The 26,472-nt window shown below is 39.6% G+C and overlaps 1 protein-coding gene across 1 annotated transcript; it reads right to left on the minus strand.

The window, feature by feature from the left end:
- Positions 1–1,844: 1,844 nt before the first annotated feature.
- On the minus strand, positions 1,845–25,121 carry LOC124118562 (alpha-actinin A-like). Its single transcript, XM_046480743.2, has 12 exons — positions 25,000–25,121; positions 24,386–24,422; positions 23,563–23,706; positions 22,699–22,941; positions 19,121–19,264; positions 17,840–18,082; positions 12,433–12,576; positions 11,716–11,864; positions 4,588–4,618; positions 3,913–4,056; positions 3,035–3,277; positions 1,845–2,275 (listed from the first exon to the last, which is right to left on the minus strand). The coding sequence occupies exons 1-12, from the start codon at positions 25,000–25,002 to the stop codon at positions 2,247–2,249; spliced, it is 1,554 nt and encodes a 517-aa protein (XP_046336699.1). The 5' UTR covers positions 25,003–25,121; the 3' UTR covers positions 1,845–2,246.
- Positions 25,122–26,472: the final 1,351 nt, after the last annotated feature.

The following is a 26,472-nucleotide window of genomic DNA, read 5'->3' on the forward strand; positions in this document are numbered from 1 at the left end:
TAAAATTTGACTGGCATTTGCTGCAGGCACATAAATCCCTGACAGATTCAGCGGAAGTAGTCAAGGACTTCAGTGAAATACCCCTTATTAAAAAAAATATTGACATTTCCACGTTTCATTTCAAACAAAGTGCATTTTTGATAAACACGAATGTAAAATGTATTGTTATACAGTATGTTTTCATTTCTCATGCCTGTCGATATATCGATATCATGGCGTGAACTAGTGTTATTCCAACGTGTCATCGATGTATTGCCTCGGGCCAAGGACACTCGCGAAGCATGTATAGATCAGTCGTTACACTTCCAGCTAAAGGTACATGCACAGTACAAACTATGTGTCTTTCACATGAGAGGTACAAAAAAGGATACTTATCAGATTTGCATATCTGTCAACGCCATGCTATAAACCGTGACAATTATCAGCACAGACACCATTTTAACCAAAGGCTATGAGTATGACAGGTGCATAGAGTATGACAGGTGCATAAGGTATGACAGGTGCATAGAGTATGACAGGTGCATAGAGTATGACAGGCGTATAGAGTATGTCAGGTACATAGAGTATGACGGGTGCATAAGGTATGACAGGTGCATAGAGTATGACAAGTGCATAGAGTATGACAGGTGCATAAGGTATGACAGGTGCATAGAGTATGACAGGTGCATAAGGTATGATAGGTGCATAGAGTATGACAGGTGCATAGAGTATGACAGGTGCATAGAGTATGACAGGTGCATAGAGTATGACAGGTGCATAAGGTATGACAGGTGAATAGAGTATGACAGGTGCATAGAGTATGACAGAAACATAAGGTATGACAGGTGCATAAGGTATGACAGGTGCATAAGGTATGACAGGTGCATAGAGTATGACATGTGCATAGAGTATGACAGGTGCATAAGGTATGACAGGTGCATAGAGTATGACAGGTGCATAGAGTATGACAGGTACATAAGGTATGACAGGTGCATAAGGTATGACAGGTGCATAAGGTATGACAGGTGCATAGAGTATGACAGGTGCATAAGGTATGACAGGTACATAGAGTATGACAGGTGCATAGAGTATGTCAGGCGCATAGAGTATGACAGGTGCATAAGGTATGACAGGTGCATAGAGTATGACAGGTGCATAGAGTATGACAGGTGCATAAGCTATGACAGGTGCATAGAGTATGACAGGTGCATAGAGTATGACAGGTGCATAAGGTATGAAAGGTGCATAGAGTATGACAGGTGCATAGAGTATGACAGGTGCATAGAGTATGACGGATACTCAGCTCCAAGAAAGTAATTGCTCATCTCACATCTCATGTACAGTGAAACCCTGTTAATCCGGAAAATTCAATAATAATCAGTCGGGATTATTTGCCGAAACAGATTCCATTTGGCGTGAAAAGGCAAAATACTAATGAACATTATATGAGTGGATAACTGAAAATCAACGATGACACAAGTTATTCGCGAAAAGGGTAAGCATGGTACCACTATGGTATCTACCATGCTAAGCATGGTATCTGACAGATCGCAAAAAAAGGATAGTACTTGTTTGTTGCCTAACGCTGCACCCAGCAATACCAAGCAAATTCCCAATGAGTTAGTCTAAAGTAACGGATTAAATAATTATTCGGGGTGATATCACCTTTACATAAGGCATTTCGGTACTCAAGTTCGGACTAACGAGGGTTCGCTGTATGGAGGTTTTCGGATTTTACGAACTGACATGACATGATGATGAGTATGATGAAGACGATCGTCAGCCCACAAATGCTAACAAGCCACCATTTAATGACACGTTATCTCCGTATTTGTCTATAAGTATTTTCAAGACACAACCAAATATTTGAAAATGTTATCAAACAACGTTTATTGAAACAAGGGTAAAAACTAAACAAACTAAAAGATATCTATCGAGAAAAGTATACACAATAAACATGCGCGTTTATTTTCTGCGAGTATTCAGCTTCCGCATCCAGGACACGTACTCCGTATGTAACATTACAGTTATCGATTTATCGGAGATCAGTGTCACATCTTGATTACATACAGTTTTTTTCCCTGAACTAATTTCACCAAAGACTGTGTTGCATAGCAAAACTAGCAGCTCTAGTTGACGGCTCTCCACCATGAGCAAAACGTCCTCGTGAAATGGTGTTCTGTAAGATTCGATTTCTCCTGTGTATAGGGTTCATTTTCACTGAGAGCCAACATGATTCCTACCCATGCCTTTGGGAGTTTACCGGTTCATTCGTTTTTCATCATTTTTACGAACTCTGAAAGACAAAGAAAACGTTGTTATATGTTTTTGCATACAAATACTCATAATTTTCTAAAATTCCAAACAAGGGGATTTATGGGTATTTTTTTTACAGAGGATGCTGTTTTGAGGGGTTGAGGTGAGGGATTTAAAAACGTCGAGTCCATGATTATTGCACTTATAAAGCGACGTACATGCACGTGTGTGTGTGTGTGTGTGTTGCTGTTTGTAGTAGTCCGGACCAATGCCGATTTCATAGTGCTAGCCTACTGAGATATCATGTCGCTGTTTTAAAATGAATACCCCACTCTGACACAGTATACCGATTCCGAGCCGACCAATCCATGTTTTAGCCCCTTCATGCCGAGCTCCAGGGACGGTAGCAACAAGTACCATATTTTAACGTCTTTTAGTATGACGCAGCCCGGGATCGAACCTCGGACCTTCCGCTCTCCGGGCGGATGCTCTGAGTAAATGTTGGATATAACGATATTATAACAGTACCAAAAGACACGTAGATTGGGGATAGCATAGTGGTCGAAGTGTTCACTCGTCACACCGAAGACCAAGGTTTGATTCCCCACATGGGTTTAATGAGTGACAACCGACTATTACTAAGAGCGGCGTAAAACAATATTCACTCACTCAAACTACGACTAGTGTTTTTCTTTGATTTATTCCTAAAATGACATTTCGAAATGAAATAAATGTACAAAAAATGGTATACCTTCATTTTCTTTATCACATAAATATCATTAAAATGATTATGTCTTACCTATAAAATTGACCTTCCCGTCCCCGTCAATATCTGCGTGTGTTATCATGGCTTGAACATCGTCGTCTTCTATGACCTTGCCAAGCTCCCTTAGGGTCACACGCAGTTCTTCTACGGATATCCGGCCGTCGCCATCTTGGTCAAATACGTCAAACGCCTCTCTCAACTCGCTCTCTTCGTCATAAGTGTTTATACGTCGACACATCATCGTCAGAAACTCATCAAAATCAATCGTTCCGTTTCCTAGCAACGAAATAAAGCGTGCCCTAGAGCCGAAATCAAAGACGGGACCTGAGCACTCATTTTATGTGTTTAGATGGGGTGTTTATGTTCTCTGACTCTTTTCCAATTCAGCCGTCAGTTATATTGACGTCTTATCTATCAGTTAACCGATTGTAATTACACGGCTTTTTAAAAAAATGTTTTTTTTAAAATTTCATCAAAAATAAAGAACGCCAACGGATTCCACTGGGCACAGAAGGCAAAATAGTGGTGAAAACTACATGAATTGAATCATAAAAATAAGTGATGACACAAGGTGTTCGCGAAAAGGGTAATCATGTACTGCTCTACCAGTAGCATCTGACACTCACACATAATAAGGTTCCCGTGAAGATTCCGGGTTAGATTTGGTCATCAGCAACCCATGCTTGTCTAACGGGATAGGGTAGTCAGGCTAGTTGACTAGGTTTATGCATGTCATCGTCCAATTGCGTGGATCGATGCTCATGATATCAATCACTGGATGATTGTCTGGTCCATATTCGATTATTTTATAGACCGCCGCCATATAGCTTGAATACTGCTGAGTGCGACGTTAAACAACAAACAAACAAACAAACAAAGGAAGCATTAAACGGTAGGTGTAAACCACTCACCATCAGCATCTACTTCGTTGATCATGTCTTGCAACTCTGCCTCTGTTGGGTTCTGACCTAGTGACCTCATGACGGTTCCCAGCTCCTTACAGGTGATCATACCGTCCCCATCTTTGTCCATATAAGCAAAGCACTGCTTGAACTCTGCAAAACAATGTACATATGTTGTATTGTTTACTGTAGACCTTCCCATCTCATCCTTTGCAATATATTTCCATCCGTCTGGAATAATAACTCAACCATCTACTAAACATGTTGATAAGAGTTCAAATAACACAGGTAGTGAGAGAGCGAGTGAGTTTGGTTTTACGCCGCTTTTAGCAATATTCCAGCAATATCACGGCGGGGGACACCAGAAACGGGCTTCACACATTGTGCGATGTCAGGAATCGAACCCGAGTCTTCGGCGTGACGAGCGAACGCTTTAACCCCTAGGCTACCCGACCGCCCCATAACACAGGTAGATACCGAGGTAAAATAGTTTCATTGTACTGGTAGGAATTGTTCAAACTCACTTGAACTACTGAGAATAACCAGTCTCGATTGTCCTAAGAAACAAATTCCTTTGGGCATAAAACACAAAATAGCAGTGAAAATTATTTGAATGGATAACTGTAACTCATTGATGACTCAGTTGTTCGTCAAATACTAATCATACGATGGATATATACAAACCTGAAATCTGCTCATCGGTAAGATTCTCAACCTGAAAAGAATAAATGAAAGAAATATAATTATTATTATTTGGCCTTGTCACAGAAATGTAAATTTCCAGTGAAAAGTGGTTATCCGAGAATTGAAAAGTGGTTATCCGAGAAATGAAAAGTGGTTATCCGAGAAATGAAAAGTTATCATTGCGTGCCTGCATATTTGCTAACCAACTGCACAGCGGTTGTTAAAACAAGCAGCCTTGTGTGGCAATCTTAGACGGTTTTGTCATAGCAAACTAACAAATATTTGCACCCTGGCCACTTGAGCACGGACAAGACTTGCTGATATTTGTTCAAAGGCAATTGAAGCACAGAGACAATGTCGATAACTGACGCAGTCAAACATACTCAGCTCATAAAATCATGTGTCTGATTACTATATTATGCCGGAATAGCATTAGAGTTAATCTGAATTACCTCCCCTTTGATCAGGGGTGATATCAAATATCTTATTATAGAACAATAACAACTGAATACTATATGGAATTCAAAACATTTAATATCTTCATCCTTCTATTTTATGGTACACAACGGTATTAATGATAAATCTACCAACATTAAAATCAAATGTTCTATCGTCAATAATGTACAATGGTATACACGAATGGCTTCCCCTGCGTACAGTCTCATGCAATTAAGTGCATAGTAATCTTATACAAGTAATAATGCCGCAAAGAAAATATGATATGACATAAACTTACCATGTTTAATATATGTTATCAATCAGGCCAGCATGTAAATATTGTGAACACCGTCTAGTTGCAGGTTGGCCGACAGAACATTGCTGCTAGGTCATGCAAACTGTTTATGTCGAGCATTGTAATACCAAACGCACGCTGTAATACTACCAGCAACTTGGAATTCAATAGAAAGAATTCACCTCTCGACCCCCCCACAATTGCTCCTGTTCAGTGCCGAAACACAGCATGAGAAAGTCGCTTTCTTTTTGCTTTCAGTGTAACCCTTTCTTTCATTGTTGCCTGTTAACCCGTATTGTAAAGTTTCTGTGCAAATGTGAAGGTTCATATTGCGGTGGATATGTGTGGTTCTCACGAGTGTATTTTTGATTATTGATATGTAATGGATCATATCGTGTCTCCGACATGTGTCATATCAGAATTATGGCGTATCAACTACTCGTAATAAATGATCATAGTGTCTCAAGTTGGCAGTTCGTCAATATAGAAGGGCTGTGTTCATGTTTGTGGGGCTTAGACTTGGGACTGTGGAACCCGAGAATATCAAATGACCCTTCAGTCGTGAGAAATTAACGTGTTGTTTAGCGACATTTAATCTTTGAATTGAATATGAACAATTAACACTCCTTGTGAATATGGATCTTCAATAGGCGTTAAATATCATATGTTACTGGGTAAATATAAGGTTAACAGTGGTATTGATTTATAACGATTATTACTGAAATAGACACGAAATAATCGTCGGATTATTTGTCTAAAATGAATATGTTGCAGACCTCTAGCATGTGGCGAATATGCATTCCAAATGGAATATCTATTAAATTTCTCTTGAATATGCCTTTCTTTTGAAATATGTTGCAGATAGCTGGCATGTGGCGAATCACCAGTGAAACGTAAAATGCCAACGCCAGAGAATACCCAGTCTCGAATATCCGACGAAACATTTCATTGGACCTCACAGGCAAATTAGCGGTGAAAATCATATGAATGGATCACTGTAAATCAGTAATGACACCAGGTGTTCGCGAAAATCCATTACATGTTGCGAATATGCATTTGCAAGGGAATATATTGTAATCCTCTAGCACCTGGCGAAAATCAATCCAAAGTGTATATGTTGCATGTATCTGGCGTGTGAGGAGATTTTGTTATTCGAACCCATATTCATAAGGACAATATAAATATTTAGGATATAAAAGCGAGAAAACTATTTCCATAATCACATGAAATATCTGCTAAAGCCGAGTCCAATGTACGATTCCAACTACATTATAATAATTTACTTGCCTTTGCATGTGTTTGTGATGGTGCCACCGGCAGAATCCATCCACGCTTTTGCGAACACCTGGTATCATCACTATTTGATAGTGATTCACATACAATGGATTCTGGGATTTCTTATAATTATGGAAATATTTTTGTCGCTTTTATTTATGATTCGCCATCCTATAGTGATGATTCCAAAAGGTGAGCGTATCCTGCCCAACAGTCTCACTCGTCACACATACATTCTACTGTAAGGTAATGACAGTTCAATCTAAATAAAATGTGGTAAATGAAATAGGGTAGATGACAACTGAATTCCCTACTTTTAACGTAGTGTAGGTAAGTTGGACAATCGTAATTGAAATCTGCATTAGCCATTTGAAGAAACAACGCTCCTGATCAAGCCATGGTCGCGTTGGCCTTGACCCGCGCCGGTGAAAGCAGTAATCCATTACACGAGACAACTGTGGGAATATGTACACGCTATACAAGCCTTTCCTCAATGGAATGAATTGTGTTAATGAGTAACGTACAGCCTGAGACAAAATGGGTTATTTATACAGGCATTATAATGTACTAATGGCATATAAATAATCATTATATTGCACTAAATAAATGCATGTATGTTTAAGCTCTGTAACTAGGCAGCCACTCTCGTAGTATGACGTAGACTGTTTCATTACGTTCAACTTGAATATGCTTCGATATAAACCATTGAATTGGGAACAAAACCATTTCTGTAATAGTAAACTATTTGTATTTAATTGCAAACCTTTTTATTGGATACAGCAGTGTCATATAAGTGTAGTATTTGTGTCCTTACTCCTACGAAACGATGTTTACAGCATCACCGATATAGCTTGTGCATTGTTTAACGCCGCGCTATGTTTATTTAACCTATAAGACGGCGGTTGGTGAATTATGAAGTCTGGACCTGACGTACACACTGGTATAGATTTAAATAGGGTATCTAAACAATGATTTGAATGTGGATGAAATAGATGATATTATGCTGAAGGTATATGATATGCAGTCACTTGTCAAAAGAAGGCATTGTTGCAAGTTGAAAGGTTATAAAAGTTTGACAATGTATTTAATTGATATATATATTGCAATAACTACAGGACGATAGATACTTAAGTACAGTTACTCATGAATCCGACACTACCGTTGATAAAGATGTTTTTCGGATTAACAAATATCTGGATTTACGAATTAATGACCTCATCGCGTAATATCCCTTCGTAATTATGAAGACGTTCCGAGCAGCAGTCGTCCTGATTGTGTAGTTTCCGGATTAAAGGGGTCCGAAATGGAGATGTTTCATTGTATTTGTAAATTTGCAGGTGTAGATCGTAGGTATGTTTTGGACACATATATCATTACAACCAAATCAAACACCCATCGGTGAACTGTAAGGATTCCTCTGTTGAATAAAACCTGCCAGGCAAAAGGAAGTATACACTTTAAAATAGGACTTGACCCCAAAAGTACGAACGTTATCAAAGCGTTACATGGCAGAAAACAGTATCCGAAACACGGCAAACTCAAGGCCCAAAACACAACTATGATATCAGTATCAACTACATCACCATCGAAAAACTATTTCTTGTTTGTTTCATTTTAAGCCGCCATCAAACATGGGTGTATCTTTTGCCCGGCATTTAACAATCGAGATGCAGAACCCAGGATGTATAACTATACAGTCATGATTAAACAGTGTTTACTTGAGTTAAAATAGCTTCAAGTGATTGGCCTTAACCTAATGTATCAAATCATCGATATGCCCAAAGTAGACCACCCCGACTGTCAAATAACAACTTAAGGCTAATAACCAAGCATAGGGCATATCGAGTGAGTCTACTTCATTCCCCACTGCCCCGCCCTTGTCGCGTGGTATCCCCGTCAACCAGTGGCCCACCTGCGTCAATGGCCCGTACTGCGACACATACCGTCCCACCTGTGGGTTATTTTCACTACCTGTTCTGTCGCAGTGGCTGCCGCAATGCGACAACAGTGACCCGCATTTAGGCAGAAGGGTGTACTGTGCATTATGGGTAAATGGGAAGTGAAGGGCTGGTTTATTGAACACAGGTAACGTGATAAAACACGAGCCAGGTAAATATCCGTTCAGGAGTGAACGCGTTTTGATATGGTCTTCACTCGTGTCCCCATATTACTCATAATGGTTTCAGTGTGTTTTTAAATTTAAGTTTAAACCACACAGCACGATGTGCAACTGACACCCTTTTGTCAAGTATTGTTCTTATATATTTTTTTATCTATTTTGCCGACTAGACATTTTACTTTTTCATGGTCAGTGTTCCTTGTTATACTCCTTTTATGGTGTGTGAGGAGAATCTGCAGTGACTTATTACGTACATGTATGCGTAGGTAAATAACCGTCGGTCTGAACTTTCATGAATAAACCTTACATCAGTAGGGGTGATCCCTAGAGCAACAGTTAGCACCATTGCATCTATACTACCCAACTTTTGATAGGGATACGAAAATATTTCATACTCTTACAAAACGTAAAACAGCCGGTTAAGGGAATGTTTTGTAAAGTACTTATTATTTGTAATGATGATGAATATGAGACTGTGTCAAGGCAATATTGAATTCTATTTGTATGACAACCACTCCCAGCGATCTGTCACATTCAGTCCCTGCCTTGACTCAGAATATCCCTGTCAAAAGTTGAGCAGTATATTATACGACAGTCTATAAATAAACGAATCTTTATCCTACAAAGTGATGGTTTATGATATAGGTGCCGATATTACATCCCACACCGAGCACTGGGGGACTAATCTGGCCATCACCATCATCATCATGACTTGAACTACAGTGAATTGTTACATATGTTTCAGGTGAACAATTGACGTGCCTTTGCGTGTGTTTGTGATGGTGCCACCGGTTGGGCAGGATACGCTCATCTTTTCGCGAAGACCTGGTATCATCACTATTTGATAGTGATATAAAAACACATGATCATGTGAGGTCTCAATCGTACAATCGACTCTGCTTTATGCAGAGATTTCTAATGGATATTTAAAGGTTTTTTTCGCTCTATTTACGAGGAAGTCTGCACAGGACCATCCCCTGTTTAGTCCCTGTGTCTCGCTATTTAAACACTTAGTGGTCAAGATCGTTCGCGGTCATAACATCTACTGTCATACTTAACTACCGGTTGAAATGTGTTCCCAATTCTTTCATTATTATCATAACAATATTCCCAGAAAATAATATCTCTTACAATTTGGAAATTTTAAGGTATTTCCGAGTATCCCTTACTATTTTTAAGAGTATATATAATCTCTAATAGATATACCCATGCTCAAAATTATTGTCACCCCTATAGTGAAACGCTTATATCTTGGGGTGACAATGAATACGAGCATGGGTATACATCAACTGATTAAAGAAGAAAAAAACAGGCATTGGTTATTTGGTTCATTTCCATTGGAGAATACGCCTCCACTGCCCCCCTGCTTGTAGACCTAGAGTCGAATACAACGGCAACCTAAGTATAACAGAACCAGAGTATTCGTAAACACGATTCGTGGTCGATGTTCACTCTTATGATCACTGGTTTGTCTGGTCCAGAATAAATCAATCACCGCTGTCGAAACATGAAAATGAAATTCGATGTCGCACAACAATGAAATAACAATCGACCCCAGTTTTTATGTTTTACCTGATGTTCAGAGTTACGTCCCCTTTGCGTGCCAGGATTATGTGATCAATAATTGGAATCCTAGATCCCTCCAGATTATGATTTTTTCAGGGTTTGTTTCTAGATAAACGTCAAAGAACTATATCACTTTAGGATTTCCTCCCACATTAAGTTGACACATCGAGATAAAAGAGAAATAGCTGAAAAGATTTCAACTCAAATCAACTCGACTTAACGCAGTGCATTCACTCCCTCCTGATATTGTAACATACGTTTAAAACTAAAACCTCACATGACTTCCTTTATTTGATGACAGAAAAATACAACCGTGCCAAAGTATATCATCACCGATAGACATCAACACACAAGGAGATGTGCAGTAATCGTCCACAGCATGAGTGTACCATTAGTGTCAGTAACAGTAACGTCATTCACTTCATGCAAGATTGGATCATGCAAGGACACTTCCCAATACCGCCTCTCTGTTGCCTCATATTCAGAATATCCATACCATCGTGCCACCACCGCTCCATGCAGTCTTGTTCTTACTTGATCAGCATTGTCATCACAAACTCTGAAAGCAATATGAGTTGAAAAGTGTCACAAGATGACTACATATAACGAAGTCGGCTATACCGAATCGTCGACTGTATTGAAACCACATTTACCCTCAACTCCTTCCTGACGAAGCGCAAACAGAATTGTCGCTGGCGCTGAGGCACATTCACAAGTACAAGAAAAGACATCATGCAAGAGAACCATCTTCGCTGTGAATGATTTGTTGCAAGTGACGCGGGCACAGCTCATTTAAACAAACTTTGAAGTTAAATTTGGTGTTCATAAGCTGAAATATTCCGTTACAATCAAAATTGCGTTGTTGTTTTTTCTTTCAATACTTCAGTTTCACGTGAGTCTTAAATTAACTGTTACATTGTGGTGAGTAGTATATAGGACCCGAAGGACGTCTCTTTAGCTTCAGGGGGCACGGGTGGCCCAGTCGTCTAAGGCGCCGCGATTCGCTGTGCAGAGTTGCGTCCCTTGGGCACGCCAGAAACCTATGATTGTAGGTTCGAATCCCGGTTCGCCCCAATTATGTTTCTAGGTTTGTCAGCACCATACCCGTGCTCGTGGGTTTCACCGAAGTGGTAAACGTCTGAGACCTGCATCACTTCGGGCTTTCCTCCCACATTAAGCTGACACGCCGCGATATAACTGGAATACTGTTAAAAGCGGCGTTAAACCCAACTCACTCACTCACTCACTCACTCACTCACTCACTCACTCTTTAGCTTCAACACTCTTTCCTGATTGTGATTGTGAACTGAAAAGAAATAACCGTGTTCCACAACCTACCTTCATAATTAACCTGCCCATCACCATCGTGGTCGGCTTCTTTGATCATTTCATTGATGTCTTCATCAGTCAGCTTCTCACCGAGGTTGTTCATCACCTGTTTGAGGTCGGAGGCGGAGATGAATCCGTTACAGTCCTTGTCGAACACCTTGAACGCCTCCCTCACCTCCTCCTCCGAGTCCGATCTGGAACTCAACTTTTTCTGCATCATCGTAAGGAACTCCGGGAAGTCGATGTTGCCGTTACCTGCAGGAATGCCAACACAAAGTGTTAAGGGGAAGCGTCGACTGCTCACAAAACCCTTTTGATATACATGTAGAGTTTCATGTCAAATCCTTTGGACTAAACTCGCCCATGTGAATGTATGGATGTATAATCATATTGCAATAGAACTACCTGTATGTGATCGATGAATATATAAACAATCTCAAGTGCTGCATTCATATTATGCATATTCACATATGTGCAAAAAAGGCACGGACTGACTTAAGTATATGTAACATGGCTTTTCGTACACTCACTTGCGTTTGATTAGGGAAAAAATTTGATTTTCTGTCTTTTTAAAAAAAATCAAGTTTTTATTATCGGAGTAAAATATCTTCTTCCTTTGCTTAAGGTATAGTGTCCATATCAGATACTCCGAGTACAAACGCTATCCTTAACCTAAAGCCAAAAAGACAAGAAAGATAATCTTGAATTCTTCTTAAACTGATGCTTAGCATTCTATAACACATTTAATAGTTATGGCGTTATAAGCTGGCATGTAGTTGGTGCCGTTGTACAATGACGTCAACGTCTGTGACAGTGGACTCACCGTCAGCGTCCACCTCGTTAATCATGTCCTGTAGCTCTGCCTCCGTGGGGTTCTGCCCGAGTGACCTCATCACTATCCCAAGCTCAATTGTGGTGATGCTACCATCGCCATCTTTATCAAACAGTCCAAAGGCCTCCTGGAACTCTGGGATATGCATGTGTTTTATAGTGACCCGTTTCACAAAGACGTCATTTCATTATGAACATAACCAAAAAATATTTACATCGATATGCTATAGTCGTAGTGAACACAGGTTCATTCGTCTAAGACGTCGCAATCCGCTGCGAAGAGTTGCGTCCCTTGCGCTGTCCAGAATCCTGTGATCGTTGGTTGGAATTCCAGATTGGCCCTGATTATAATTGTTAGTTTGCCAGCACCATACCCGTTTCATGAAAAACTTGGTTTTCCTGCAACCTTAAGCTGACACGCCTTGAAATAATTGAAGTATAGTTGGAATTTTGTGTGTGTGTGTGTGTGTGTGTGTGTGTGTGTGTGTGTGTGTGTGTGTGTGTGTGTGTGTGTGTGTGTGTGTGTGTGTGTGTGTGTGTGTGTTTGTGTGTGTGTGTTGTGGCCCGGTGTTTCTGTGTGTGTGTGTGTGTGTGTGTGTGTGTGTGTGTGTGTGTGTGTGTGTGTGTGTGTGTGTGTGTGTGTGTGTGTGTGTGTGTGTGTGTGTGTGTGTGTGTGTGTGTGTGTGTGTGTGTTGTATTTGTGTATGTGTGTTGTGTTTGTGTATGTTTGTTGTGTTTGTGTATGTGTGTTTATGTGTATATGTGTGTGTCTTGTTTTTGTGTAACTGTGTGTTGTGTATGTGTGTGTTGCTTACCGGTGTGTGTGTCTGTGTGTGGGGTGTGGGGTGTGGGGTGTACCGTAGTGTGTTGTAACACATACTGAATATGAGGTAGGTTCTGCATTGAAAATGCTGTGAAGTTATACTCGTCTGATTCTGGAAGACCTCATCAGTCACTTTACTAAATAAATGTCACGTGTGTAATAAAATATGTAAACTAATACCTGCAATTTGCTCCTCTGTTAAATGCTCGGCCTGAAACATATTGTAAAGTAAATGTACAAATAGAAACAAACCAAATTGGAGGTGAGTGTGAGTGAGTGAGTTGGGTTTAACGCCGCTTTTAACAGTATTCCAGTAATATCACGGCGTTTCTGCTTAATGTGGGAGGAAACGAGCACGGGTATGGTGCTGACAAACCTAGAATCATAATTGGGGCGAACCGGGATTCGAACCCACAATCATAGGTTTCTGGTGTGTCCAAGGGACGCAGCTCTACACAGCGAATGGCGGCGCTTTAGACGACTGCCACCCCCCAACCTGCGCATATTATCCACGTTCATGGTTATACCCACACATAAGGTTGTGTGCAATTTACTCTCATGTCAAATCTATTTTCACTAACACAATGAAGTAAAGCATTACTAAAAGATAGTTAGAAACATGGTATCAGTATAAGCATCGTCTAAAGTGAGCCTATTTCATATTATATGTCTTCTGAAATGTTAAATCTCAAAGCACATTATTTTACAATAATAATGACAATTGGTACACATATATGTCGCCTACTCCACACAAACTATATATATGTAGAAATATATATATATTGTATAATTTCTGAGGCATCACATCACCAAAAAAGCAAACATAGCTACGAGTAGCCTAGTGGTTAAAGTGTTCGCTCGTCACGCCGAAGACCCGGGTTCGATTCTCGACGTGGGTACAATGTGTGAAGCCAGGTTTGGGTGTCCCAAGCCGTGATATTGTTGGTATATTGCTAAAAGCGGCGCAAAACCATACTCACTCACTCATCGATGGATACAGTGAGGTAGGAACAGCGATGCAGAAGCCAAAATTTACCAAAATGCTGATTGCTTTGGCGAGATCTTTCTTTCAAAGACATGTAATTGTTTATTACACCTCTATCACGGCGACTTGAAAATAATCGATTTTGCCATACAACTCAGTGGTCGATATTATGAACGCCCAGCGTCGTCTTGTTGCAACCAAGTCACCGAATTTGACCACACGGTCGATTTCAGCGGCCTTCTTTCGACAAGCACAGATTATTGGGTTGCAGGTCTTATCCGAAATATCCAGGGGTACATAAATCAAAGAAATACAAACAAACTCACCATGATGTTCGACCAGAGGTCTTCAGTTCACATATATCTATCGTCACTTTCAGTAGGCTACACGAGAGTGACGGACGATTGTCTATTTGTGTCGACTCATTTATTGTTGCCCTGGTACAAACCTCTCTCTATGAACTCTTTTAACTATTGAAAGGCTTCTATAGGTTTCAATAAACACACTTGTCGTATTGATAGGCAGTTGACATCTTCACAAAGATAGTCTTTGGCATAGGATACCAGTTCGAACACAGGCGGTAGCTATGCAGCAGTGGACATATGGGACTGTGAGACTTTGCTGCATATAAAGTGTATGTGCTGTACATGTTTATATTGTACTCTCGGTAATATTGACACACTACTGAATAAACAAACGTGTTGTTTAATGAAAACTTTACCAATAGTTTCATTTGGCAGCATTAATGAGGCACTGTGTTCAACAATGTGGTGTCATTCCAGTCTAGCTCGTGGCTCAAATCAATGAAATAAAGGTCACTAGATTTTTTTTAAATAGGGGTTGGTCAGCAGAATTTTGAATGACTTGAATCTAAGTTGCTAGGGATGCCAATTTGTCCGAGACTATGCTCCTTTAACAGGTAACTCATATTGCCTTTCTGATAGTAACGCCATGGTCTACGTTAAAGGTGAGATGAAGTGAAATTTGGGTTTAAAGTCGCGTCCAAGATCATTGCACTTATATAGCGACGTGCATGCACGCGGTGTGGCTGCTTGTACTAGTCCGGACTGATGCCGGTTTTATAGTGCTAGCTCACTGAGATACCATGCCGCAGTTTAACATGAATACCCCACTCAGACACAGTATACTGACTCCGAGCCGACCAGTCCTTGTTTCAGCCCCTTAATGCCGACCGCCAGACAGGGTAACAACAAGTACCATCTTTTAACGTCTTTTGGTACGACGGGGCCGGTGATCGAACCCCGGACCTTCCACTTTCCAGACGGACGCTCTACCACTAGACCACGGAGGCGGTCTCCACGTTAAAGATCTCACTTCTATATTATGACCTGTAGCTCATTACGTTTCCTTTGTGTCCTTCAATGTTCAGTTCAGGAATTTGATTCCCTGATCTATGAGGCATTTCTTTCTCAACGTGATGGCTGTAGACATAGTTACATATCTGTCTTCAAAAGGTCTGGGAACTTTGTCAAAACTTGAAAGCAAATGTCATCTGAAGTTTACTGAGACAACAATATGTGAAATACTCTTAAGTTGAGAATTGTGATAAGAGAGGAACATGAGTCCATAGGAGAATTCCTGATTAGCTGTCGTAATGCATTATTGAGTAGCAGTGGAGTCATACACAAATAGTTAAGTTTTCAACATACAGCAAACTACGGTTATAACGAACACAAAGGGACCACTAATTTAATTCGTAATAACCGTAGTTCGTTATAAGCATATACACAGCATATATACAACAAATGGCCGGGACTAAAAAATAACTTCGTTATATCGGTCAGTTCGGTATAAGCGTGTTCGTTATAAACGTATTTTACTGTAGTTATCTTGGTGTGGATTCCAATGAATCAAGGCCTCAGTAAAGCTTTCAAAATGTTTTATGGTAGACATGTGGAGGACATTTCCTAATTTGACGCACCATCGACAAAAATGATGTCCGATTCAAGTTCCTATTTTGACTTGTACCATATGTTCCAATGCTTTTTTTAGGTGAACAATTGACTTGCCTTTGCATGTGTTTGTGACGGGTGCCACCGGTGGCGCAGAATACGCTCAGGATACGCTCACACATGCTCATGATATTGTCGGAATTGTACAAGATATGGAAAGGGATTTGTGGCTTTATTCCAATGAATAAAATGTGTACTCTTTGTGATTATGTTATGGGTTTCTGAAGACATTACCCATGTTTCACTGTTTAATATGACGATCATGTCAAATGAGCATATTCACCAGTCTCGCCTGTTGATGCACGTATACGTGGACATGCTACCTAGCACCTGTATTTCAGTCTTATGGTGGTTGCAGCATAGTCAGACACAACTGAACAACAAATTCAAAACTTCGACACCTAATGTTTACAGGAATAACACACTCGGTCTACTTGAATGATGTCCTTAAATCAATGAGAATGTGAATATGGTTTTATGCCTCTTTCAGCAATATTCCAGCAATGTCACAGCGGGAATTCAGGGAACTGAACTCGGGGCTTCGGCTTGACGATCGAACTAACCACTAAGCTACCCAACCTTCATAGTAGTGACACAATTGGTGTAAACGTAATGCGATCTGGCGTAAACGTGATAATACCTTGTGTTTATTTATAAATTTATATGTATGATACGTTGAAACAATATGGAAGTGAAATTGGCTATTTGATACAGTGATGACAAAATGAGTTTTCGAAAGAGGTGAGCCTGTCCACTCCAAACGACAGTAAACGTCGTAATTGAAGGTGAAGGTCACGTTAGAGTTGGTCCCCGAAACTGTCTCCGAAGGTCAAGGAAACAGAACATTTAATATCCGAGTTGTTACAGCTTTGGATCATGTACATATTGCACCGTTCTGTAAAACTGCTGGTCATTCAAGAATGAACACCCCCGTAGTGGACTTGGAGTACTGTATTACTCGTAATAGTCCTTATACGAAGCACGTGAATGGTAGAATCAATAATAAACCAGGGACATACAAAAAATCGTTTTATTCCATCATGAGTACATTAGTTAATACTGGGTAAGCAATCTGGTGAGGTAGATCCCAGGTCTTCACACAAGGCACCATTTGTGTCACAATGTTCATGATCTATGTGCATCTGCTCAGGTTCACCATGACATTACTGCGTTGCTCAGTTAACAGAATGTCATCCCTGATATCATCATTGTATAGGTACTTAAGGGCACATCACTTGCCAGCGGACATCATCTTAACGAATTCTGAAATTGAGAATGTTCATAAAGTTAATATTATATTACACACGATATTCCAGGGAATCATTTCGTCACCGTCACCGTCACCGTCACCGTCGCCGTCACACTGTGCGTGTTATTATTATTTAATGCTTTACACAATATTCATGGGATGTCAACAGCAACAGTTGCTGTATTTTCAAAATTTTAACAAACTGTTACCTCACTATTTCATAGTGATTCATAAACACATGATATATTCGGAGTGGTACAATGGAGTCTGCTTCTAGTAGAGATTTCTTATGATGATGAAATTTTGTGTCGCTTCTACTTATAGTCTGTTCCTAAATGTAGAAACATGCGGGTGTTGGCATCAACGTACCTTCATAGTTTACTTGTCCGTCACCATCAATATCTGCCTCCTTGATCATTTCATCTACTTCCTCATCTGTCAACTTCTCGCCCAGGTTTGTCATGACATGCCTCAACTCAGCTGCACTGATGAAACCGTTGCCGTCCTTGTCGAACACCCGGAACGCTTCCCTCAGTTCCTCGTCTGAGTCGTTGTTGCCCATCTTCCTGGACATCATGGTGAGGAACTCTGGGAAATCTATGGTACCGTTGCCTAGGAACAAAGCAAAGAAAACAAACAGTCAGACCATTCACAGTTCTATATTCATACACAGGAAATTATTTTCATCTTAATCCTGTCACATGACTTTATTATTTACAGATTCAAATAAATCCAGCAAAGAGGGTTTGGGTGATCCTGGCACAGTCAGGCTGGTTAGACTCATCATCAGCTCAGGGTCCTTGCTCCCTCTACACGCAGCACAGACAGCGAATGGGACTTCTCCCAGGAAGCGCTGACTAGTCAAACCCATGCCAGCCATAGCTTTTCAGAGAATGTGAAGACTTCCCAACACTGCAGGCTTCTGCATTACCCAGATTGTCAGAAGGCTGTATTCCTGGTAGCAAACCCGGGTACTCTCCTAATGTCAGTCAATAGATTGGGAGGTAGCAAACCAATTGCACCAAGAACAATGGGGAGTCGGGTAACTTGGTACTTGGGATGAAAGCGTGGCATTTCGGAAGCCAGGTTTTTCCTGAATCTTGTCAATCACATTTGTGTCAAAATGGACAGAAAATTCAATAACATTTATGATTTCATTGGATTTTTAAAAAGGACAATGTTAGGTTTGTTGGCCTGGATACGTCTGAAGCTGTATACGAGTCTATTCCAAAGATTTTCTGTATTTATCATTTTTCATGACGCCCTCTACATATTCTGGGTCGAAACATGGATGGACCTCTGTGTCAAAACCACAAGCATGGCGAAGACGGTAATAAAATGAACCAGCTACACCATCTGTCGCTTAAGATACTATATTATTATTATTATCATTATTGTTGTTGTAGTTGTTGTTGTTGACTTATTAAAGCTATCATCACTTTTGCTACAACCAATAATGATCACGGGAATACAATCTTTCTGGTGGCAAACAGATGACTTGGGTTATATCCTCTACAGTGGGCCGAGAAATTTGTTAACCAGAGTATTGATCATGCCTTAGTGCGTGATACAATGTTAATATTCATATGCATTATAAATTCAAATTCCTTTTTGCTGTACAACAAGCGCTATCAAGATGAACAGACTCACCATCAGCATCTACTTCGTTGATCATGTCTTGCAACTCTGCCTCTGTTGGGTTCTGACCTAGTGACCTCATGACGGTTCCCAACTCCTTGGTTGTGATGGTGCCATCGCCGTCTTTGTCGAAAAGACTAAATGCCTCTTTGAATTCTGCAATCATTTTAACACAAAATAAGAAAGGCAAATCGGTGCATTGAAAGACAAAGTCTGTTGAGCATTGCCTTTTCACAGTGCAGGTTTTGAATGTCTCTGACTGCAAACCGACTCATGTCTATTTCAGGGATTTCTATTCCGTGAAGAGGGAGGCCTTGACAACCTACCTGCACATTGTTCCTCTGTTAACTGTGTTTGTTGCTCAGCCTGAATTGCAAACAAATATACACGTAAGTAATCAACAACACTGAGTAAAACACTGATACCTCCTCATCTAGAAACTATTCTGCTAATCATGGAATATACTGTACAATTGATATGTATACAGAATTGACTCAGACAACTAAAGTGATAGCAACCTCCTAAAATAACCGAAGCGAAATTCATACTTATTGAAAGTACACCATAATGGAATTTCTGGACTGTACTGTGCAATCACTTCATGTGAACTTTATATTCGCGTTTATAGTCACAACTGAATAAATCATTTCATTAAAAATGTCCCAACATGTCCACGTGAATGTTAGTTCACTGTTGCATAATTGAAAAGTGAAATGACAACATTTGAAAAAAAATACTTCATTATAATTTTATAATAGTATTTTAACCAGATACGTACCATTTCAAATAAAGAAACCTTGATCTTCCCGCTGCTTTACCTTCCCCTCGGACTGACCTGAGCGATTATGTTCAAATACACCGACAACTACAGGTACCTTGATATTCAACCAAGTGTTAAAGGGGAAGTGTGCATTGAGGAATCGAGAAAAGCTGTTCGTAAAGCCATTCTCTTCTTAGTTCGTGTTACAATGGACGCGTATGCTGTTGGCAACTGGAGCGCCCCTCGCTTAGATAAACAGCCTATTTGTGTTGAAGTTGCCAACAACACTGAACAGAGACATTGATCTGTTTGACTTCATTCATTGTGGGATACAATAAAAGGGATAATATTTCTTTGAGTTCTTAAATTAAATGAATACAAACCCGTTCCACTTTTTTCTCAAACTAAAGTGTAGGATTTTGTCAGTTATTCCCCAATGATGAAGTACTATGATCACAACCTGTTGTTTGTTGTTCTGAAATTGAATGTAAGGGACTGATCCGTGTCTGTGTCTAGTGAACGGGATTCTTATTCTAGGATTACTTGTTTCAAATTTGATAATTTTTTTTTGATAATTTCAGGAAAAAGTAAGGGTAATACATGTACTTGTCACGGAGATAATGTTCAATGCAGAGTAATGAAGTACTTTAGTAAACTACACCTAGGTTATAATGAAAGTACTTGTTTTTTCATAACTATTAAACAGAAGGTCTTATGAACTAGAGTGAGTGAGTGAGTGAGTGAGTTGGGTTTAACGCCGCTTTTAACAGTATTCCAGTTATATCGCGGCTTGACAGCGTAATGTGTGAGGAAAGCCCGAAGTGATGCAGGTCTCAGACGTTTACCACTTCGGTGAAACCCACGAGCACGGGCATGGTGCTGACAAACCTAGAAACATAATCGGGGCGAACCGGGATTCGAACCCACAATCATTAGTTTCTGGCGTGCCCAAGGGGCGCAACTCTGCACAGCGAATCGCTGCGCCTCAGACGACTGGGCCAACCGAGACCCCTATGCACTAGAAGTCCCAACACATACGATACGGATAACTTACATGTACGGAGTATAGTCATTTTTGCGCAAAAGTTTCGCATATTTGATGATGCCGGAGGTATCCGTTATTTGTGAAGGTCATAGTCGTAATTCAAATATCGATTGATCGAGGGTGTCACTTTCTTGATAAAGGTATCCGTATCTGTAACGAAGCCTGTCAGTGGTGGCTGGTGGCATACACAACGTTAAAATCATTATTTCAGTCCTGTCTTCCTCAATACTAGATTCTAAATACTGATTTTGGAATTATCTTGCTCACCTGGTTATAGTAATGCTGGGTCCAATATTATTTACATATTGGATAGTAATGACTGAAAGAATAATTAAAAGGGGAAATACGGTACTAAAGATATGTCCTAATCATTCTCCATTATTTCAGTTCCTTTTCAGGTTTACTTTTCCGTTCACTGGGGCGGTGGGTAGCCTTGTGGCTAAAGAGTTCAGACGCCGAAGACCCGGTTCGGTTATCATTGGTGTACAATGTGTGAAGCCCATTTCTGGTGTCCCACGGATGGCCCAGTCGTCAAAGGCGCCGCGATTCGCTGTGCAGAGTTGCGACCCTTGGGCACGCCAGAAACCTATGATTGTGGGTTCGAATCACGGTTCGCCCCGATTATGTTTCTAGATTTGTCAGCACCATACCCGTGCTCGTGGGTTTCACCGAAGTGGTAAACGTCTGGGACCTGCATCACTTCGGACTTTCCTCCCACATTTAACTGACACGCCGCGATATAACTGGAATACTGTTAAAAGCGGCGTTAAACCCAACTCACTCACTCACTCACTCTGGTGTCCCAAGCCGTGATATGTGCTGGTAAAAGCGGCGTAAAACCATACTCACTCACTATTCTTGATCCTACTGTTACGGTTATAGTTTCAATACGGCAATGCGATTTATACGTACCTCACGTTAAACATGCTCTACATCTGTTGGTTTAAACAGTTTAAGTAATCAACAAAGTCATCCATTTACATACAGGATTTAATCTGAAAAACACTATCAAACACAGCACGCTATTTTAAATATGGACAAGCTATTGGCGCGACTATATGTTACGACGGCTTTGCAATTTACATATAGAGTAGTTTGTTAGGTAATGATTTTTCCCTGATAGTTAATGTTTATTTTGCTCGACTTTTGTATATATGCAATATGCAATATATTTTGTATATATAATTTCTCCCAAGCTGAAAGTCGCATCTTCTTGGTTGCACGCGAATAAACACTGAATCTGAATCATTTACAACAGTAACAAATTAAATCTAGCACACCGACAACAGCAACAAATGGAATCTTAAATATCAGCAACAGCAACAAAAAGTCATCCCAGTGTGTCCCGCCGAGATGTTCCTTTGCATGTAGGAACATCACTGATTCACCTCGTCATCATCATCTTGACAAATTCTGAAATATATTACATACAGAGTACACAGTTGTGTAGAAATCAATCGAAATAACATTTTTTCATGATTTTAAATTATGCATACCGAAATTATCAGTTCTTTGCTATAAACAGGAACGCTCAATACCAGCACATAATAACTATACTACTCAAAATAAGTAAAAGAATACCGGATTTTTTCATAGGATTACAGTTAATCTGTCATGGCTGGAGGTTATTGCAACATACCAGCTTCAGTTGTTGTTCTTTATCTTGTTTTGTAGTATATAATACCTAATATAATACCAAGCATATACCATAATACAATTCCATACTGTTATGCTTTAACAGACATTGGTTTTTTTATATTTTAAGGGCAGCTATGGTAAAATTACCTTCATAGTTTACTTGTCCATCACCATCAACATCTGCCTCCCTAATCATTTCATCTACTTCCTCATCTGTCAACTTCTCGCCCAAGTTTGTCATGACATGCCTCAACTCAGCTGCACTGATGAAACCGTTGCCGTCCTTGTCGAACACTCGGAATGCCTCTCTAATTTCCTGGTCCCCATCACTTTCATTCATCTTCTTGGACATCATGGCAAGGAATTCAGGAAAGTCAATTGTTCCATTGCCTAAAGTATGATGATTAAGATATGAATCTTGTTTTCAGAACAAGTTATATTGTTTGCTGATACACTATGGAAGATTACAATATGCAAGCTTTAATTAATATTGTTCCCTATTTATAACCACCGCCGTTTATCGACTATGGTCTCTGTCATAACATTTCTTTGGTACACCTGGCATCAGACCTATTTGATAGTGATACATACACACATGCTCCTGACATAGCCGGTATCGTACAATGGACCATCCTTTTAGCAGACATAGAAATGAGTTTGTCTCATTTCATTTGTACCATAGTGCCAAAGATTGACGGTCTTCATGTATATGTATGTATTAATGTCACTCTTTGTATCTCGACACGCCAAATTCTCTGCGAAATACCTTGAACCTACAAAAATTAACAAGACATTCAGTTACCGACGATTATATTAAAAGGTGCGTGAGTTTGGTTTAACGCAGCTTTTAGCAATATTTCAGCAAGAAATGGGCTTCACACATTGTACCCATGTGGGAATCGAACCCGCGCCTTCGGCATGACGAGCGAACCACTACGCTACCCCTCCTCCCCATATACATTAAAAGGGATAATGTTTGTGTGTGATGTAGATGTCCTGTCATCTACTTACAGTCAGCATCCACTTCGGCGATCATATCTTGTAACTCTGCTTCAGTGGGGTTCTGTCCGAGTGACCTCATTACGGTTCCAAGCTCCGAGGTTGTAATACTTCCGTCGCCATCCTTGTCGAAAAGACTGAAGGCCTCTTTGAATTCTGCCATTTGACCAAAAGATATATGGAGACATGCATGAACAGTTTTAACATTTCTGAGGTTTATTTAAAATTAAATTCATATAGAACCAACTTCTAAAACGAATTTCACGAGAACAAAATCGTATGTAAAAATGCATTGCATATTATCAACGATTTTAACTAAATCACATCAATATACAATCAAATATACAATATATTAAACAATATATAAGTATGAATAATGAAACAGTCAGTTTAAGCCATGCACGAAATGTTTTATGCATCACAATGCTGATTTGAGTCCAAATTTCAAAATAAACCACAGGTTCCCTTTTAAGAGAGATAAGGTCCATTTAGTTATTTCTTTAAACAATTATGAATCATTTGAAGCTGTCATGATCTCATTACATAAAATGTTCTCATAATACATTTAATTTAAATGACTGTCAAGTCGTCTGGGGCGCCGCACTTTGCTGTGTAGAATTGGGTAATCAGGTTTCCTAAATGATCAAGGGTTCGAAACCCAAATTTGACCTTTACAGTTCTGAATTTGTCAGACCAAGCTCATATGAGTCCCTTTCACCAAAATGGTTACGCCTTTATCATTTCGGGTTTTCCTTCTCACATCAAGCTGGTACGCCGTGATATAACTAGCATACTGTTCAAACTCACTCACTCACTCATACTAATAACCCTTTACCTGCTATCTGTTCCTCTGTAAGTTGGTCTGCTGACTGCTGAAAACGAATATGAATATTCATCGAGTATGTTATCGATACACATGAACTATGGTCAGTCAATATCCCATAACTACGAAGTAGCATATGACATCACCACGAAAATATCCGACATTGCATACCTGAATAAACACTGACGGGCGAAAGAAAATAATCACATGAAAATTGGATTTGACAAAAACATTACAAAACTGATCAAAACGGCTGAAAACAGTCACCGAAACACCACAAACTTGAGGTTCAAAGCACAACTATGATTCACGTATGAAATACATCACCATCGAATACTAGCAACCATTTCTTGTTTGTTTCATTTTTAGCCACCATCAAACAAAGACATATACTTTCCTTTGCACGGCAGTTTATATTGTATTGATAATTCTGCATGTTCTATCGATTTTAATGATATACACCATCTGTTCAGTGTTATAGGCTGTCAAAATATCTCTCAAATACGTCAGCTGGCCACTTGAGGAGAACATGTAAGAACAGTCCTCTTACTCATTGTAAGATTGAAATCGATAAATATACGGTAAATGATATTGATAAGTATATTAAGTACCTCAATGATACTTACCATGTTGTTTCCAGTCGGTAGTTGCACAGCTGAAGCCTCAAGGAGCACAACAAAAATGACAGTGTGTTTCAACGTGCTCTCACTACGTTTAACAAATTAAAACTTGTATTGAACCTTTGAATAGAAAATAGACTGTCACTATTCAAGTTGTACTCGTGCAGTCATAAAGATTATTTCAATGCGGTCAATTGGCAGTTTGAAGCGTCTTTGTCACTCTTTAAATTCATGCATGTGAAGATTGTATCGGCATTCAACATTGAAATTCTAAACCCAACAACTCACTTGTCATTACAGAAAAAGAATTGAAAGCACCAAAGCATGAGTCATACAACTAGTGTTGAATTGTGAGAATATGTTCCTTGTCACTGTTGATATGTCACATAGTAAAGTGTTCTTATAGTTCCACCAGGTAGGTGGGGGAGAATTCCTTTTTCATATGCTTGACTTGATGAGCGCCCACGCCCCGGGACACGTTTCAGGACACAGAGGGTCCCAATGACGTTTCAGATTTTTGGTTGAGTAAACAAGATTTCGGCTATAATAATTTACACTTATGTACACAAAAGAACTCGAAATGGCTTTAACAATAACCTATATATTTTATTACGATGATAGAACACGTGCATTAGGGTTCCAAAATACATAGTTGTATTCAGGTAAAGTGAAAAAAGTGATAACCTTTTTTTTTAAATATACCTCAAACTTTTCCACGAGACGATATTAGGAAGTATTGACATGAGAATGATACGCCCTGTTGACGATTGTCTTCCGTTTTCCTATAAATGCACTCGTACCGTATAAAGTAATTCTAGTTTTTGATTAGTTTCCTGAGAATCGGGGAATTTGTGCGAAAATATATTAACCAACAGTTTGAAGACTGATTGGAAATGTCATTTATGCAATGGCATGGTGTATTTTCAAACAAAACTTCTTGCTTTGCAAATTATATATATTTGTGCCTGTCTGCTGTAAGAACTCATTAAATGTCCAATCAATCTTCAAAGATAGGTTCATAAACAAATACCATCGAATACTACAGCAGATAGGCACAAATCTATATAATTTGTGGTGTATTTTCAAACAAAACATCTTGCTTTGCAAATATATTTATACAAGACTGCTTTATCCCCACATCTGTTGCTTCGTGTGATGAATCAATATATCCCAGGCATGCGACATGTGTTCACAGCGGCTACAACGGGAAATATTTGTAACGGCAATTTTCCTCAAATGTTATGAAATTGAGATATTTTAGTAACATAACTTCTTTTTGGTGTTTTATCTTTATATTGAACTGTAATTGATAACCCATTCTTTGAAATATGATTACTTGATGTAGCTGTAGAACGATCAGAACTTAAGTTTACTGTCCTGATAAGGCTTTCCTGTCACAGACATTGATGTGACAGATTTTACACATTCATTCATCAGTTATTTGAACGGGCAATATGGCACCTTTAAATGATGTGAGTT

This window comes from Haliotis rufescens, unplaced genomic scaffold (genome assembly GCF_023055435.1).
Source record: "Haliotis rufescens isolate VD_foot unplaced genomic scaffold, xgHalRufe1.0.p SCAF_3, whole genome shotgun sequence".
NCBI lineage: Eukaryota > Metazoa > Mollusca > Gastropoda > Lepetellida > Haliotidae > Haliotis > Haliotis rufescens.

Bases quoted from the DNA above. Each gene is read 5' to 3' on its own strand.
- LOC124118562 (XM_046480743.2), bottom strand. The intron at 19,265-22,698 runs GTAATTTTACCA...AAATGATTGCAG, and splicing joins TGGACAAGTAAACTATGAAG to AATTCAAAGAGGCATTTAGT. The intron at 18,083-19,120 runs GTGAGTCTGTTC...CTTTGTTCCTAG, and splicing joins CAACGAAGTAGATGCTGATG to GCAACGGTACCATAGATTTC.